The sequence below is a fragment of the Semicossyphus pulcher genome, unplaced genomic scaffold (genome assembly GCF_022749685.1).
Source record: "Semicossyphus pulcher isolate SPU_LCO1_2020_fin unplaced genomic scaffold, fSemPul1.0.p SCAF_17, whole genome shotgun sequence".
Classification (NCBI taxonomy): domain Eukaryota; kingdom Metazoa; phylum Chordata; class Actinopteri; order Labriformes; family Labridae; genus Semicossyphus; species Semicossyphus pulcher.
This window is the reverse complement of record NW_027211681.1, coordinates 22,231,021-22,248,543: the sequence shown is the minus strand read 5'-3', so window position 1 is coordinate 22,248,543 and position 17,523 is coordinate 22,231,021. Positions and strand designations below refer to the sequence as shown.

Genomic DNA, 17,523 nt, shown 5'->3' with positions numbered 1-17,523 from the left:
AGCTTCATACTTAAAGTACAGGCATGAGAGTGGTATCAGTCCTCTTACATACACCTTGACAGACAGATCTTATTTCCAAAAATGTTTTACTGTTAAAATTTTAACTTATTTCTAACATCATCCCAATATGTTTAAAACATTAACAAAGAAAACTGAATTAAGAAACAAATTCTTATAAACAAAACTTGTATCACATTTCTCATCTCCATATTACAAGAGAAAAAGAGGAATAGGCCTGAGTCATGAAACAGTGGGTCAATAACCTTGTGAATTTCAAACTTAGACCTCCCTCAGCCAGTTAACTGGCTCAACGGGCAGTTACAAACAGGTTAAAACTTCATAGGTAATCTTCATGTACAGTATTTAATTACTCATTGACCTTTTTAAACTTGTCTCTGCATGTCTTTTGAGAGCTTGTTCTTTGTAAGAAGGCGGAGAAGTTCACAGAAATGATATAGCTTGAGGTGGAGAGAGGATGCTGAAACAGTTTGACACTTAAACATAAACACAGATCTGAGTAACGGCTGCAGGCATTTCACTCCACTCTCTCACCATCTCTTTGAAACAGCTGCAGGCATTTCACTCCACTCTCTCACTATCTCTTTGAAACAGCTAAATAAGTGAAATATGACCTTGCTTGAAATCAAAATATTTACAAGAATTAAGCCTCTCTGGTTTAAGTCAGCTTAAGCCCAAAGAACATGCTCACTAAGAACATAAACACTGGCAGAGTTGTCTTTTCAATTTTACAAATATTTAGATTTAAGTCAAAAATGATATAAATGACTTTCAATTTAGGCCTCTAGAAAAAATAACCTTTTGTATGTACCCCTTTAACTACATTGTGAATTCCGCTTTTAAGAATGAACTTTCCGTCTTTGCAAAGAAGCGGAAGTGAAACACAGAAGTTGTTTCCTCAGAGATGAGGTCAACATGTGAAGGGAAGTTGACTTGACTGGTTGACGTTTTAGGTTGTGTGGGGGCGGGCTTTCCATTGAAACCTTAAAAAAACTTGAGCAGACGGATCCTCTGAGCAATCAACAACTACATTTATGGTAACGTATGTTCAAGAGGCAACCTCAGCACTGTCACATGTATCCGATGAGGTCACGTACAGGGCAGTCATAAAGTCTGCAAACTCTTACAAAGTATCAGAATGATGGGATTTAAGGGGAGTGTATGGGTGTTGTTTCACTGTTTCACAGCATTGTTTTCATACGGCTTCACCAGGTTTCTTGCTTTTATTCATAGGGCCATTAAAAATGTCCTTTCTTGACAACATTTTTGGAAAGAAATTAACAGTGAAAGACAGGTTAAGTAACAATGACCTAGTCAGGTTTATCAGGTTGTATTATTCTTTTGTTGATTTGTATTGTGAGCATATTGAACCCTGAGCTCCAACTTAGTGAGTGAATTTTCACTGTGGCTTTGAGGAAGTCACTGTATGCTTTATCTGCCTGTAACACTCACCATTACTCCTTTATCCCCCTCTGCTGTCCAATATCTGCAATCATTATTTGCATTGGTCATCATAGATTATTATTTATCCATTCACATATATACGCGTCTAGTTTTCAGAGATTATGGCCTTTTTAATGTCATTTGTTTTGTGATTAATGGTATTTTCTATGTTTTGTATTTACTGTGTTTGTACTCGTTGATCTTTGTGGAGAGTGGGTGTACACCAACAGAGAATAACAAGTTGCATTAAAGAGAATTGTGATGTATAAAAATGTTGCCATTTTCTTGTCAGATCTTTGTTCTCGTCTTGAGCGCGCTTTCCTCTTCGATTGGCTTCTCTTGCATGTGTAAAATTTCTAACTGTAAAGGTTGATCTGTTATATGTTTTATTTTCAGTCTTCATTAGGCCTCCAAAAAAGCAGTCAGTAGAGTGAAGATGACAGAGGGAGCACTCAGATTATATAAAGTCCCTCTGAAAGAATCAGTTGAGGGGGATTTTGTTGACCCGTAATACCAAACTTTCTGTTTTGATTTTGAGTGTGGAAGTCCCCTATAAACCTGAGCCTGGCTGGTAACACAATGCCACGCTTTCACTTTCAAAATAACTTTGAGGACACAGAAAAACATAGGATGTGACGTGTTAGAAAATCCTGTATTAAAGCAAGTCTAAAATTAGGAGCAGACATATTCACTTTCCTTTCACTTACGTGGAACAATTCATTTTTATTTGTCTAACAACTAAATTAGGTAATAATGAAGTTGGTAGGCATCATTACGAGTGTTCTGCTGCTCTGCAGGTGTTCTGCAGGTAAGTGAAGAGTTTTTCCCCATATTTCCTGTGATGGTCTGTACTGGTTGTTGCAGAAAATCATTCTTTTTTGTTGTGCATGTTTAACTAATTTGAAACTTGGCCTTAATAACTTAAAAACTCAGAAGTACTTTTACAAGATGTATTTTATGTAAGTCAAACCTCAATGATTTTCGAGGCTTAAAAAAAAGGTTTGAATTGCCACTTTCTGCTGACCTTGATCAGACTATTTCCTGGATTGTTTAGATTATGATTTGTTCTGGACGGTTAAAAATATCTAACTTTTTTTGTTGTGCAGCTCCACCCGTACCTAGAAAAGGGTAAGATGCTGATGAGTTCATGTCAGTTACTCAGGTCCTTTGGTTGCTGCTTCTGCAGAATTTGATTTTGTAGCCAAGTAGTCTAAATTTAATGGCTTAGATGGTTTGTTAACAAGGAAATACAGTATGCCATAATTCCCCGAATGTTAGAAAGTTAAGAAAAATTAGAACATTTCTTGATTTCTGCATGTAAATTTGACAAGTGAAAGGGATATAAGAAAAGGGTTAAAAAACACAAGCGTTTGAACATCTAAATCAGTCTAAGAAGTGATATAAAATAACTTTCAGTTTTGTTTCGTGTGTGGAAAGCCCCTGCGATGACTGTGTGCACAGCCAACAGTTATTTTATTCAGAGATCAACATGTCTGTAGGTGCGGTAACACAGTGGTTACCAGTTTGGTGGATAAGGCAGTGGTTCAGAGCTTATGTCATTACCAAAAATTAAAAGTGAGAAAGCTTGTGCAGACTACAAGCCTGTCACCCTGTGAATATACTGTATATCTATGCAAATAGATTTATGGCTCAGCAATGTACCCAAATACAGATCCATACTATCTTGGCCGCAACAGTCTGTCCCCTTTAATCGATTACTAAAGTAAAAGTAATTTCTTTGTGTTCATATGTAAAATACTAAAAGACATAAAACATTTATATACATACTATTTAGTTACGGTGCACAAGTTACAATCATGTGTGTATGTGTACCAAATACAAAATGATGATGCTACGAAAGATATACATACATTAAAACAGCAAATCTGCTTATTTTACATTTATTTATAAATGGAAAAACACCCCATGTAATTTTTTGGTTTAGTTTGATTAATATACAGTAAAAACAAACAACAACAAAAAACAAAACGGATGTATCACTTTGGATGTTATCTAACCAATAATGACTACATAACCATCTGTTATTCTGTGTGATTCCAAATAAAATGTAATTTTAAAAAAATCGTTTTTGTCAGTCTGTTTATCTGAATCTACACCCCCAATTTTCCAGATTTTTTAAGAGTTGTTCTATTGTTTAAGTGCTTTAAAAGTGTATCTGTGTTCCAATTTACATGGAGCTGTTTAAAATCCTAATTATGTTTTCAATGTCTGCATTATAGTTAAACTTTCTCCAGGTTTGCTAATATGCGGTCCGTCCAGACCAGCAGTGGTTATGGCACGCCCAGCCTCAAGTAAGTGCATTTGTTAAAATGGTTTGCCTTTGACTACACTGTTTACTCTAAGTTTGGACACTTAATTTTTTCCATAGATAAACAGCCAAAAACCTAAAACTTGCTCCCATAACTGGACATGATGTGCAAATGCTTCACGAGAAATATGTCCCTAATTGGCCTTAAGGTGGCGCTACAATTAATGCACATACACGTCTGTATTCCAACATGTTGGTCTTTTTACTCATTTGCATAGGTTGAAAACATTGGTAGCCTTGAGGCACTGAGAAACAGCAATGCAATGCAGCTGGCCAAAATCTGTCCAAAATCATGGCCACCATCAGCCAAGAAACTTTGGCTTTAATTCACTGACCATTTATCTAATAATCTTAACTCCTATACCTTTTGGGAATAGGCCTGCCAATGTATTTTAAGCCTGGTGTATTAAGGGTGCCACAAATGAAAAACCACATATGTCAATTGTCTGTGAAATGACATGGGCCGCGTTTCCCAGATTCGATCGTTCTTAAGGACTTAAGAAGGCTCTTAAGAAGGGTTCGGCTAAGAAGGAGCGCTAAGATAGGGGTGTTTCCCAGACGCGTTCTTAACTGCCTTCTTAAGATCCCGCCAAAGAAGCTTCTTAAGAAGCTCTTAGTGGGAGCTGTCCACCGCCGTGGTGCTGAAACTAAATCAATCGATGCCAGGCAAATCAATCACCCACCACTTTATCAGCGCATAAATCACACACAACACCCTGTGGTCCCCACACACAGGTGCAATTAGGCTACGCGCGCGCGTGTGTGTGTGTGATCACAGCTAACAGGTGTATCCAAGTAGTAATCAAGCCCATTAACGCATATATACCCCCCTGTGGCTAGGCACACACATGTGAGAATGGAAAAAGCAGCCAGCAAACGAAACAAGAGGTCACCCTCGTTTACCGCAGAGGAGATGGCCGTATTAGTGGACGAGGTCTGGCAGCACCGTGATGTGTTATTTGGGGGAACAAAGGGCAAAAAAAACATCGCATTAAAGAACCGAATTTGGCAGGCCATAGCCCAAAAGATGTCCCCCTCTAGTCCCTGTGGCCTGCGAGACTGGGGTGCTGTAAGAAAGAAGTGGCAGGAGTTCCAAAGCCAAACCAAAAAAAAAGTGCAAAGGTGAGGCGAGAGAGCATGGGCACGGGTGGTGGCGCACCTGGTGCTACAACCCTCACTCCGGACGAGGAAAAAGTCCTATCCATAATTGGAAAGACGGCCTCTGAAGGCATTAGTGGGGGCATCGATCTTCTGGGGGACGAGGGCCTCTCAGAAAACAGCGAGGGCGAGGAGGAGGAGGAGGAGGAGGAGCCATCTGGGAGCAGAGCGGCGACATACACGTCCCCAGGAGAGGACGACCCCCCACAACCGAGCCCTGTCCCCGCGCGCCAACCAGCAGGGCCCGGTGTCCGCATGCGGGGAGGCTTAACAGGGCGGCCCCCCATAACGACCTGTACCTGCAGCGAGACGCTGGTGCGTCTCGAGAGGGAGAAACTGGCGGTGCTGCGGGGGATAGAGGGCCAACTGGAGAGACAGACTGCCCTCCAGGAGGAGATGGTGCAGATCGAACGCCAGAAGTTGGAGCTGCACCGGAGACAGCTGGCACTTGCCGAGGCGCAGTTCAACCGTCCCTCCATCTCGGTCCCAATAATTCTCCCCCAGGATGGAGGTAAGGGGCATTTCTATTTTTTTTTCTCCGCATTGCACAATGTATCCCGTTCAATTTCACTAATCAATCTCCCTTCATTGCAGGTGATGCAGATGCAGACGCCCAGTAACGACAGCGGTGCCACTGCTTTTTGTTTCTCTTTGTTTTTTTTAATAAACTATCAACAGGGTTGTTGATGTTTTTATAGCTAATGTAAACTCATATGCAGATGCCGAATGTGTGTGAAAACGTAATGAGTGATAGTAATGATGATTCATTTTATTTATGTAGCTACAAGAACACATGAGCAATTCTTTATTTTTATATCGTTATTTTTCTTCTTATGCTATTATTTTTCTTGCGTCAGTGTTCTGCAGCTGTGGGCGCACATTCATCATTACGCATGGTTTTAGTATTCCTTTGAGTGTCAGATATAACTTTCCCTGACGCGGCTGCAGCAGTGAGCGTTTGGTCGTTAAGAAGGCTGTTAAGAGTGGGTCAGGCTGATCTTACATTTCCTTCTTAGTGAAAGATCTTCTTAAGCTAAGAACGACTCTGGGAAACACGTCCTTCTTTCACAGCTTCTCCTAAGAAGCTCTTAGCGCTTAAGAGCTTCTTAACGAATCTGGGAAACGCGGCCATGGTTTGTTTAAAAATTGTCTTTAAAAGGTATTGTGAAGTTTAAAGGTTGTTTTATTAATTAATATGTCTAAATACATTCTATCCAAACCAGTAGTGAAGGCTGATGCCCCAATCTCCCCCAGTAAGGTATTGGGAAGCGCGGAAGCAAGTAAGTCCATTTCCAAACTATCAAACTTTTCCTTTGATTATCATCTGTGTACCTATCTGTTTTCAGGTGTGCACGTGTTTGCTTTTTCCATTTATAACCAACTGAAACTCGGTACCAACACTACTACTCGATCACTACCACTCGACTATCACCTCGACATCAACTCATACCTTAAGTTAAGCAATTAATGAGGATATAAATGATATTTCTCAACCTACAGTGGCAGACAGACGTTAGCTTAAAATAAACACTTGCTAACTGAAGAGCTGCACTTAGAGTTAGCATCAAATAAATGTACCATTAGTCTGTCATCGGTGCTAAACTGTTACAGTTCTTCTGCCTGATAGATGTCCACTGCTATAAAACCAGTAAAGTTATGTAAGCAGCTAGCTTTAAGCTAGCTACAGCTGAGACAGGCTGGCTGTTTCTCCATTTCCAGCCTTTATGCTAGGCTAAGCTATCTGGTCGCTAGCTGTGGTTTCATATCTACTGTACAGACATGAATTTGGTATCATTCTTCATGTCTAACACTGGAAAAGAAAGTGTGAAAGGGTACCTACAGTATTCTTTTGATGACCACCTATTAGCTAATCTATCTGTAAGTGTGCACTTGTTTGATTTTTTTGCATTAATCATGGGTGTTGTATCATCTTGTGTCTTCTTCTTCTTCTTCTTCAATCGACGCACAGATAAGCCTCAGCTGAAGGACCCAGCACCTCTTGATACTGTTCCAGTAGCAAAGTCTGATGTCACAAACTCTCCCAATAAGGTAGTGGAGAGCAAGAAAGCAAGTAAGTCAATCCTGCTAGGTTTTGTTAGCTACAGCCGAGACAGGCTAGCTGTTTCTCCATTTCCAGCCTTTATGCTAGGCTAAGCTATCTGGTCGCTAGCTGTGGTTTCATATCTACTGTACAGACATGAATTTGGTATCATTCTTCATGTCTAACACTGGAAAAGAAAGTGTGAAAGGGTACCTACAGTATTCTTTTGATTACCACCTATTAGCTAATCTATCTGTAAGTGTGCACTTGTTTGATTTTTTTGCATTAATCATGGGTGTTGTATCATCTTGTGTTGTCTTCTTCTTCTTCAATCGACGCACAGATAAGCCTCAGCTGAAGGACCCAGCACCTCTTGATACTGTTCCAGTAGCAAAGTCTGATGTCACAAACTCTCCCAATAAGGTAGCGGAGAGCAAGAAAGCAAGTAAGTCAATCCAGCTAGGTTTTGTTAGCTACAGCCGAGACAGGTTACTCTGTTCAAGTCTTTATACTAAGCTAAGCTAAGTGGGTGCTAGTTGTGGTTTCGACTGTACAGGCATGAATGTGCATCATTTTTCTTATCTAACTCTTGAAAAGAAAGTGGAAAAGGGTTTTCTGGGGATTTTTGCACTTATCATGGGTATGATCATCATGTTGTATTTTCTTGTTTGTTCCCCCTCTACATCAATCGACGCACAGATAAGCCTCAGCTAAAGGACCCAGCACCTCTTGATCCTGTTCCAGTAGCAATGTTTAATATCACATACTCTACCAGTAAGGTAGTGGAGATCAAGAGAGCAAGTAAGTCAGTTTCCAAATATGTCACAATTTTTCTTTGATTGTCATCTGTTTACTATCGGTTTTCAGGTGCGCACGTGTTTGTTTTTTCCACTAATCACTAGCTAGATTAATGTACATCATTAACCTACAGTGGGAAACAGATATTAGCCTGATAATGAGAGCTGTACACATAGTTAGCATAAAAGAAATGTACCATTAGGTCTTCAGTGGTTACGATTCTTCTGCCTGATACATCTCCGCTGCTTTAAATCCAGCCAAGTTCTGTTTTTAGCGCCTAACCTGCACCAACCCCAATAGCCAGGTTTAGCTACAGCTGAGACACAGTTGTCAGTCTTTATGCTAGGCTAGGCTATACTTTAATGTAAAGAGATTAACATGGGATCATTCTTCTTATCTAACACTCAGAAACAAAGTGTAAAAGGGTACTTAGAGAAAATTCCAACATTTCTTTTCAGGACATCCTATTTGCTAAATATGTTTGTTTTTGCATTAATGGTTGTTGTCTTGTTTTGTCCCTTTCCTCCTCAATCAACACACAGACGAGTCTCAGCGGGCAGATTCAGAAGGAGCTGAACGACTGAATGGCTTACCTGTGGGACACCCCAGCTCCTCCTACTCCGGGGTGGTTCCGTTAGTTGGCCTTACCGCCCCCTGCAGAAGCCTGTACACAGATGACAAGCAATAGGCCTACACCTGGCGCCTTTACTATGAAGCGAGTTCAACATACCCAGGGTATCTTTCCCTTAACTGGCTTCACTTAACCCGACAGAGGAGATCACTGGTTATCAACTCGATAAGTCTACCCAGGGTATCTATGAGTACGTCCACATAAAAGGGGCGTTTTTGGAGCAAATGACCAATCTAAACACAGGCAAGTCTGTCGTCAGCTGATCGGCATATTTTACAAACTCAGAGCAAACTATGATTTTAGAAAGATATGATTAAATTACACATAATCCAGATTAAAATCCACCCAGCTGCAGCTGCCAAATGCAGGAAGGACAAAAAGCAGAAAAACGCAGACTGTGTAAATATAATAATATCACTGCTCCATCATTAGAGCATGATATATTTATTATAACACTCATGTATTACATTAGATTAATACATTTCAGAGATGTATTTTTGTTGCTTTGATGACAAATTTAGACTTATTCTCTCCGCCCAGCCGTATCAAACGGATCCATGGAGCAAATAAAAATAAATATAAAACCACAATTTAAAACGGTACAAATACTTGCTTTCATATTTTATAAGTAGCTACAAAAGTACTTCAGGCTTCAATGTTTTATCAGTCTCTGTTGTATATCAGTAAAGCTTCATGAATATCTTTCATGACCTATTTCTTAAAATCATATGGTAAAGCGGAAGTGTTTTACCGCCCTCTCTCCCTCCTCCCTTTCACTAACAGCTCACAGAGCTATACTGAATCAAGAGACCTGATTGATCAGTAGGCTGTGTTTAGTACAGGTTGAACTCTTATCTCAGACATAACCTGCTCTGGAGCATAACCTGTTCTGTCAGAAATGATGTAAAATATTCACACTTGAACTGCTTTCCGTTTCTTCTTCTTTACCTCAACTTCTGATTGACTTTAGAAAATGCTACGATAGCAACAGTTTTTCTAGGAGATTCTGTCGTGTCTAAAAAGACCCAGGCCAGATGAGGCCTGAGTCCTCTCGGACCACTGACAATTAAAGTAAAGGGCAGTAGAGACTGAATTCACCTTCACAGAGCATGTTCTTATATTTCCTTGGGACGCCCCACCTGAGGCAGATTCTTTTCACTTACCACAGCTGGACACATTAGAATCACGTAGGAAAATCATCAATGTTACAACCAGAAGAATTATACGAAATAACATTTTTCCGTCTTTTCTTTAAGGACAGATTTATATTGTCAAACAAAAAATTGAACGTGACTGAGTCCACTCTTTTCTTTCACGCCCATGTTGTGGTCAAACAATGCTGGCAGTGCAGCTTGTTTTCCCCTTTTGTCGCTCCAAAGATTCTAATTTTACAAAGTGAAAGTATGGCTTTGTTTAGATACCGGTCAGGAATGTCTCTAGAGTACCTCCAATATATTTACTCTGCTGATTGCTCTGACTCTTATTTTATGAAGCCAAACAAAAAGTGAAAATAATCTAAAATAGAAAATAGTTTTGATTTAGTAGTGTTGTAGCAGTAGTAGGAATTTCTTTTTTCTATATAATTGCAGCTTTTAAGTTTTTTATTTAGACTTTTTTTTTGCAAACTTGGCTTTTCAAAATCCATACAAACAGATTTGATTACTGTTTTGTTTTTTACATTTTATGTACATCATTAATTATTTTCCAATAAAACATTTTATTAAACAAAAATCTCTGTTCTTTTTTTAAAATTTTAATTTAACAGTAATTTTCACTGTGGACATAATGTCAACAATGTCTTCTCACTGAAAAGTTTACCTATGCCAGTTGATACAAACAAACTTTAAATACTGAACTGTGGTATTGCTACAGTATAATAAACTTGTTTATGTGAATGTTAGGAAATATATATCATATTTACTAAAAATCCATCTGTCTTTAATGTTGTTAGAATAAGGAAGGCTCTTGAAGAACCTGGACGAAGCCAGAAAAGAGAGAGTTCTGGAGTCGAGTCCATGAGCTTCATAACTAAAAAGAAGTCTGTGTGTACAGTTTCATCTCATAATCATGACTTAATTTATTTAAGTTTCTCAATAATCATGCTTGTTTTCTTGTGATTTATCTCATTATCTTGAGAAAACAGAAGAAAGATTTCTCGAGATAAAGAGATAATATGCTGGCATGACACTCCTGATCTCTGATAAACATTACACTAAACCTTTTTTTTTTTCAACCTGAGGATGACTGGTTGATTATCTCGTTAAACAGAAATAAAATCATTCCAAAAAAATAGTTGCAAGCAGAATCTAACTGAACTTCAGTGACAAACAAGTTAAATTGAACAATCACAGGAAGCACCAAGAAGTGGAACAAAGCCACTGATCCACCCAGAGATCCAAAATGTAGCTGTATGGACTCTCACCAAATCTAACAAACACACACAAAACAAGGTATTTTATTTATTATTATTTTATATTTTATGATCAAAAAATTAACTCAGGCTTAATCTGAATTCAACTGTTGTTTTTACTCCAGACAAAGTGAAAGGTATGACTGTTTGTAGTGTACATATATGGTGACTGTAGTGGCCATTTGTCTGAAAAATCTAAACTAACATTAAAGGATAACTTTAACAAGTGGTATTACTCAATTTTCGTCTATTTTCTACCTGTCAAAATGAGCTACCCTCCTTGTCAATATGTACGGAAGACCTATTTATCTATCGATTTTTATTGATATTTCTACCTGTCAGGATGAGCGTCTCTACAGCAAGATGAGTGACAACAACAGAACAGTGCAGAACATTTTTATTTTTTGTTGTTATAAAACACATCCAACTTTGAGTCTGTTGGGTGTATGCTTGGTAAACAGAAAAACACATTTTTGTTTTACAGTATTTCTGCGTTTTAAATTTGAGTACAAAAACATAAAGATTTTACAACAGTCTTGTGTATGTTTGTAATGAGTGTAAGACTAAACATGCAAAAGATAAATCTCCTGTTAGGACAAAGTGTGTGAGTGTTGTGTCTTACAACTGGTGTTCAACTGGTTCCTACAGTAAGTTTGCAGGATATCTGTGGATATTTGTGAAGTGTGTTATTGTATTTTTGTGGAGAGTTCTTACGATATGAGGTATGTTTCCAGAAAATGCATATAAACAAAAGATAAAAAATATAACTGTGGTTAATATCAGCACTATACTGAAAAAGTAAGTGTCCTTTCGAAACAGCCTGCCTTCTCAAGCCTAGAGACTTAAATGTATTGACGTTGGATGTAGGATATACAGGATATGGATAAAATGCCTTTCATTGTTCAATTATTTAGTTACAAAAATCTCACACGATTTTCTTGTTTATAAACAAACCTTTCATATTCTCTGGGAATTAACTCAAACAAGAGCAGAGAATAAAAGCATAAAACACAATATGAACCTGTGAATCGGTTTGCTGCTGGTACATTTGTTCCGTACTTTAGTATAACTTGTGGCTGTTGTAGTTACTTTGATTGGTGTTTTCGGGCTGGGTGTTGTTGGCGGTGGCAACTCAAGACCTACGAAGAAATAGACAGACATCTTGAAAAAAGGAGTGACATCAACTACGTTTCCTCTTTTGTTTGTCATTTTGTCTGGTCAGATGTATTGTATCTCCTTCAGTACTAGTAGTAGCACCTTACATTATCATATTTACATTCATGTCATTGATGGCATATTACAGAGCCCTGAAAATGACGGAAGGATTATCAGATTTAAGTATACTGCAACTGCATACATTAACAAATAGTACATGCTGCCGAGAGCCCTACATCACTTAGTTTAAATACACCTCACATTCTCAAATCCAGGAAAGGATTGGGTTTTTTATATTTAAATATCAGAAGTCTGCTCAAATGACAACAAGTTAATCGTGACACTTCATATAGAGGTGGTCTAGAGCTTTACAGAAACCCATCAATGCTTGGAAAGCACAACTGAACTCTTGAACCGCTTTCCCACTGGTCAAAAAATCCGCTAACACCCGTTTTTTTTGCTTAGTGGGAAAGGCTACATTGGCATTCAGACCCGGGTCAAATGACTCTGCAGTAGACCCGGGTAATGATCGGCAATAATGGAACACAAAACCCGGGCCGACACGCTAATCTCCGCCCCCCTTTCCGGCGCTATGCCTTACATTAAAGTTCTGGTCGCTGTCGTGTAAATACAGAAGAAAACATACAACAGAAAATTTGTTCTTTCGTTTTCGTGCAAGATGCAGCAACACTGGCGAGACAGCGAGGTGAGAGAGCTTCTTCTGATTCGAGGGGAAGAAGAAATAAGGTGGCAGGTTTCCGGCGTGTTTGTGACGTCAGACGGTGACGCAGCAGAAAAGAGTCCGACAGGAGGATACTTCACTGGCAATTGGAAAAGAGACAATCGGCATTTATTAGCGGGTCTTCATGGGTCTGACAAACCTGTGTCAACACACACATTTTGGTGGGAAAGAGGTATTGGGGGATGGCCATCTGTAGGGCAATTCATATAGGGACATTTTTCTGGTTTGTTACTGAAGTTAGCTTGCTCAATAACACTGGCGACTCATCTGCTAGCTTTTACCGCAGAATACTGGCTTGAGTCGATAGGGGTCAGATAATTATCCAGGTTCCAGGGGCTGATCTGGATGGTAAATTTGATTTCATAGAGCAAATTAATGTCTTTGATAACATTATGAAGCATCCAATGCAATTTTTGCAGTGTGTAGCTTGCAAACGTTAGCGCGCTTGCTTGCTAACATTTATGAACGTATGAGTTTGTTGGCTGAATTTACTTTACTTCAACAGTTTTGTGATCCATGAAACTTATTTAGATATAATGACTAATGGTGTTGATTTGCCTGATGTAACTTTACGAAGCAAAGTGTGATGAAATGTTCAGTCTCTTGTGTGTCACGTCACTGTTTTGGCAGATCCTCAGGATGCTAACAGTGCGAGAGTGAGCAACAGGAAGTTGACTGCAGTTCCCTTCCCACCCATCAGTGTCACTAAAATTGTTTTCTCTACTGTACATTGGACCTTTAAGATAATATATGCATTATTAAGCATATCAATGTGGCAACTCCTGCTGTCGGTGTGTTTTTAAAATGAATGAAATCAAAACTTTAGGTTAAGGTTAAGAGACAGAAAACAGTAGAAGATTCAACTCACCTTGGACAACCACATTAAACTGCACAGTGATAGTCGCTACCTTGTTGCTTACAGAACAGGTGTACTGCCCTTGATCTGCAGAAGTTACAGAGTTGATAGTGAGAACGCTGTTGCGGAGGAGGGAATCGTTAGCAAACGGGTATTTCCAGGTGTATGTGGGGGGGGGGTTTCCTACAGCGGTGCAGTTCAGCTGTAGAGTATTTCCTTCTGTTATTGTGATTGGATGAGGATGTGAGGAACCCTTTAGTTGAGGCTTATCTGTCAGTTTATTAAAGAAGGAAAATGAAAGAGACAGAAAATAAAACATCTGTTAATATTGCAAAAAGAAATACATGTCGGTCATCAAAAGACTAGTTTTGGCTCTTTTGGAGCTTTTTCGCGTCCTTCAGAGAGTTAGATAAGAAGAATGATTCCACTCTTATGTCTTTAAAGGCCTGCAGCAAGATAGCTTAGCATATGTACACTGAAAACGGGTAACAGCTACCCTTGTTAATTCAAAAGGTTAAGGTGTTAATCAGTGGGCTACATTTACAGAGGCACACAATTTTCTTTGGCAGGGCCGAGCAGTTAGCTTGTAATGTGGTTCAAGGTTAGTATTAATATCACAATAACCTTAGCTAATATCTGTTTGCCCCTGTAATTTGTATTAACTCTAGTCATAATGTTGAGATGAGAAGGTGGTTGAAAGATTTAAGTCTCATAGTCACTGAAGGCAATTACTTCATAGACTACTGTCCCAAAAATTGCTGGCAGCTAATGTTATGCTAACTAGCGGAGGCTTATTACTAGCTGCTGAGGCTGTGATTGTGGTTGTAGCTGTGATTAGTCGATAACTACTAAACATAACTACTAAGGATTTTTTTGTACCTATTGCTGTGGCTGTTAGAAAGGTTAGGATAGCTTTTTTTGTACTGTTAACATTAGCTAACCTACATCTCAGTGTGAATTGACATTTTCTTGCTTATGCTATGACAACAACATTAGCCACAGCCATTTTGGTTAAACTTAAAATCTTTAAATCTTTCAGGGAGGGAAAGAGCGGGGAGTGTTTATCCAAATTTTTTGGTACCTCTATTATAGTTTAACATATTTAAAAGTACTGGTTAGCAGACTGTGTTACCTTTGGAGAGAACCACTCTTGCCGTTTACAGTCTTACTTAGCTAATTAGCTATGTGCTACTTCGGATATCATGTGCAAAAACACTTTCAGTATCAGGTTATATTATGTTCATTATGAGCAATAATACTTTCTGGCCACATTTATATTTGTATCCATGTTGATATTTATAGAATCAGAATCTGTGTCATTGGCCAAGTATGTGGGCACATACAAGGGATTTGTACAGACACACAAATTGACATGCCACACTTGGACAGGTTAAACACAGTAACACAGACAGGCACTAAAAACTAAAACTATTATATGTATTTCTCTAATTTTATACTGTACTTTTGGAGCTATCTGGCACTATAATTTCCTTTGGGTTTGATAAAGTTCTATATTATCTTGCTTTACATTTACAGTACAGACATGGAAGTGGTGTCAATCCTCTCATTTAACTTAAAGCAAGACAGCCAGCAATTGTATTTTTCCAAAATTGGGAACTTTCTCGTATAGGAAAAGAAGAGACATTTGATCCAAAGATTAACATTTTTAAAAGCTGTCTTATTGTATGTGTCATTTTGTGTGTTTATTTTGCTATATTTGTGTGAAAGTAAGGTTTTTGGTACTTTGGGGTTTTGGCTCAATACAGTATTTTTTTTTACTGTGATTTTTTTCAGTCTTACGGTGCACAGTTGCAGTGGTATTTGGTGACATCCACACAGGAGGGGGCTGTGGTCCTTCAGGTCCCAGTTGCAGCTTAGCTTGACACCAGTACTGTGCTCCATCATCTTCTGCTCTGGGGTTGATGTTAAAAGTGAAGATCTCAGTCACTGGTTTCTTTACTTTCTTATTCTTTGATTGCACTTCACCCAGTACTGTCCGTCCTCTGTAGAAGATCACAATGAGCTTTTCAGCAGGAGCAACATCCTGTACAGTACACTGCAGAGTGTATGCATGGTCCTCATGCATCGGCCCTGTGTGGTTAATTAAGCTGATGAAGACATTATCTGGAGGCTCTGTGGAGACAAACGGAGATGTAGGTATTACACACCGTAAAAACTGAATAATTCTAAACACCCAAAATGCTTTGAGATTAAAGTACTTTTTTCTTCAGCAAGTTTACTTACTGTAGAGAGTTAAAGGCAGGTATGTACAACACTGGTAATCAGTAGCATTGTTACGATAGCACAGCAGAGATAGTTCCCATTCAGTCAATCTGTCAACGGTCCATGAAATGTTGGTTCCATTTGTTTCCTTCTGTCCCACAGCACTTTCTATATCAAATAAGTTGCCGTGGCATTCGTGCTGACACACAGAGCAGCTGGCAGACGCTGGGTCACCATACTTCACTACCAGTTCGGATGGAGTGAACACAGGTTTATCTGCACAGTTAGGATCTGTAAACAGACACATTAAATGAGACAGTATTTTAAACCGCTGGATGTATTAACACTAAGAATTGTTGATACACAAAAGAGCTACTGCTGCTCATAGCTTTGCTTGTTCATGTTTTCTTATAGACAATAGAAAATCTACTGTTATTGATGAAATGTTATGTTGCCCAGTAAATTCAAATTATAGTGTGATGTTGACTGAAAGTAGCGATTGACCTGCTTTTGCAGCCAGAAAAAAAAAAAAGTTTTACAATACAAACACAATTTTTAATTTTGCAACATAACTAAACAATATCCACACAAATATCAATTATTATTCCAGATTATGAAGTTATGTTGTTAAAGTCATTATTTTCCCAAGATACTTGTTTCCGAACAATTATTCAACAATAATAATATAACAATATAATGCGTAAGGATAGATGTCCAAAGGAATCACAAAAGAAAAGTCAAATGTGAAAAAGGAAAAAAAAAGTTTGCATGAAATATATTCAGATTAGTTACAAGAGCTGCACTGCACTAAAGAAAATAGTTTTTGGAACAAACAAAAACAACAAAACTTCTTAGCGATAGATGGGAAACTTCACTTACCACAGCTGGACACATGAACATCATGCAGAAAAATCATCCAAGTAACAACCAGAAGAATTATACGAAAGAACATTATTCAGTCTTTTCTTTAAAGCGAATGTATATTTATTGTCGAACCAAAAGTTGAGAGTGTCTGAGTCCACTCCTTTCTTTTACCCTTATATGGCGGTCAAACAATGCTGGCAGAGCAGCCACACATCCTCTCTATGTTCCTTTCCCTGCCTCTTCAAAGACTCTAACTTTGAAAGTGAAAGTATGGCTTTTCTTAGGTACCGGTCAGGAATGTCTCCGGAGATGGTCCTGGTGTATACAACCCCCCTCCCTAAGCTGCTCCCAAAACATTTACTTCACTTTGCTGTTGCTTGTACCTCTAATATATTTACTCTACTGACTGCTTTGAGTACAATCTTATGACGCCAAATTAAAAAAAGTAATATAAATTACTAGTAGTTGGGATTTCTTTATTTTAATTAGAGCTTTTAAGTTTTATTTTTTACACTTTACTGCATAATACTACATCCGTTATATAAGTCATGACCTGATGGGCATTTATAGCAAATGATCAACTTGAGGGCAATCAAAGGAAGGGCTTACCCTGCCCAAAAATGTACACATAATCAAGAAATCAACAAGCACAAACCCTGAAAAATACAAATCTATACCATCAACTGAAGCTTAATATCAGAAAACAAAAAGTCTCTGTGTAAAGTGTATTTGAAATTAAGATTCTTTTGATGAGATTTTACTTTCCATCGCAAGGAAAGCACCAGTTTAATTTATTCAATGAACATAATGGCACATGGGACAATTAGTAAAAGTGAGCTATGATTAATTTCAGTA

General features: G+C 38.5%; 2 protein-coding genes across 5 annotated transcripts; one reads left to right on the top strand and one right to left on the bottom strand.

The window, feature by feature from the left end:
- The first annotated feature begins 2,148 nt into the window (after positions 1 to 2,148).
- LOC138594195 (uncharacterized) lies at positions 2,149 to 10,122 on the top strand. 3 transcript variants are annotated; one of them, XM_069665203.1, is made up of 7 exons: positions 2,149 to 2,269; positions 3,702 to 3,773; positions 6,172 to 6,228; positions 6,918 to 7,019; positions 7,333 to 7,434; positions 7,689 to 7,790; positions 8,330 to 10,122. In XM_069665203.1, exons 1-7 carry the CDS (start codon positions 2,215 to 2,217, stop codon positions 8,473 to 8,475), a joined length of 636 nt encoding a protein of 211 aa, XP_069521304.1. In that variant the 5' UTR covers positions 2,149 to 2,214; the 3' UTR covers positions 8,476 to 10,122. The 3 variants fall into 3 exon arrangements, with proteins under 3 accessions (XP_069521304.1, XP_069521306.1, XP_069521305.1); XM_069665205.1 differs by lacking the exons at positions 2,149 to 2,269; positions 3,702 to 3,773 and adding exons at positions 5,221 to 5,459; positions 5,543 to 5,576 and having other exon boundaries at positions 6,175 to 6,228; XM_069665204.1 differs by lacking the exons at positions 2,149 to 2,269; positions 3,702 to 3,773 and adding exons at positions 5,221 to 5,459; positions 5,543 to 5,576.
- A 1,086-nt stretch (positions 10,123 to 11,208) lies between these two features.
- Positions 11,209 to 16,890, bottom strand: LOC138594838 (intercellular adhesion molecule 1-like). Of its 2 annotated transcripts, XM_069666087.1 has the most exons (6): positions 16,684 to 16,890; positions 15,826 to 16,095; positions 15,382 to 15,714; positions 13,769 to 13,851; positions 13,594 to 13,668; positions 11,209 to 11,967 (listed from the first exon to the last, which is right to left on the bottom strand). In XM_069666087.1, exons 1-5 carry the CDS (start codon positions 16,754 to 16,756, stop codon positions 13,642 to 13,644), a joined length of 786 nt encoding a protein of 261 aa, XP_069522188.1. In that variant the 5' UTR covers positions 16,757 to 16,890; the 3' UTR covers positions 11,209 to 11,967; positions 13,594 to 13,641. The 2 variants fall into 2 exon arrangements, with proteins under 2 accessions (XP_069522188.1, XP_069522187.1); XM_069666086.1 differs by having other exon boundaries at positions 13,594 to 13,851.
- Between the last annotated feature and the right edge of the window lie 633 nt (positions 16,891 to 17,523).

What these genes read in the sequence shown, in the direction of transcription:
- LOC138594838 (XM_069666086.1), bottom strand. Translation starts at nt 16,756, where the DNA reads ATGTTCTTTCGTATAATTCTTCTGGTTGTTACTTGGATGATTTTTCTG. An exon ending in TGTTCATGTGTCCAGCTGTG is followed by an intron (nt 16,096 to 16,683) that starts GTAAGTGAAGTT and finishes GTCTGTTTACAG; the next exon opens with ATCCTAACTGTGCAGATAAA. An exon ending in CCTGCCTTTAACTCTCTACA is followed by an intron (nt 15,715 to 15,825) that starts GTAAGTAAACTT and finishes TTGTCTCCACAG; the next exon opens with AGCCTCCAGATAATGTCTTC.
- LOC138594195 (XM_069665203.1), top strand. Translation starts at nt 2,215, where the DNA reads ATGAAGTTGGTAGGCATCATTACGAGTGTTCTGCTGCTCTGCAGGTGT. An exon ending in GCTCTGCAGGTGTTCTGCAG is followed by an intron (nt 2,270 to 3,701) that starts GTAAGTGAAGAG and finishes TCTGCATTATAG; the next exon opens with TTAAACTTTCTCCAGGTTTG. An exon ending in ATTGGGAAGCGCGGAAGCAA is followed by an intron (nt 6,229 to 6,917) that starts GTAAGTCCATTT and finishes ATCGACGCACAG; the next exon opens with ATAAGCCTCAGCTGAAGGAC.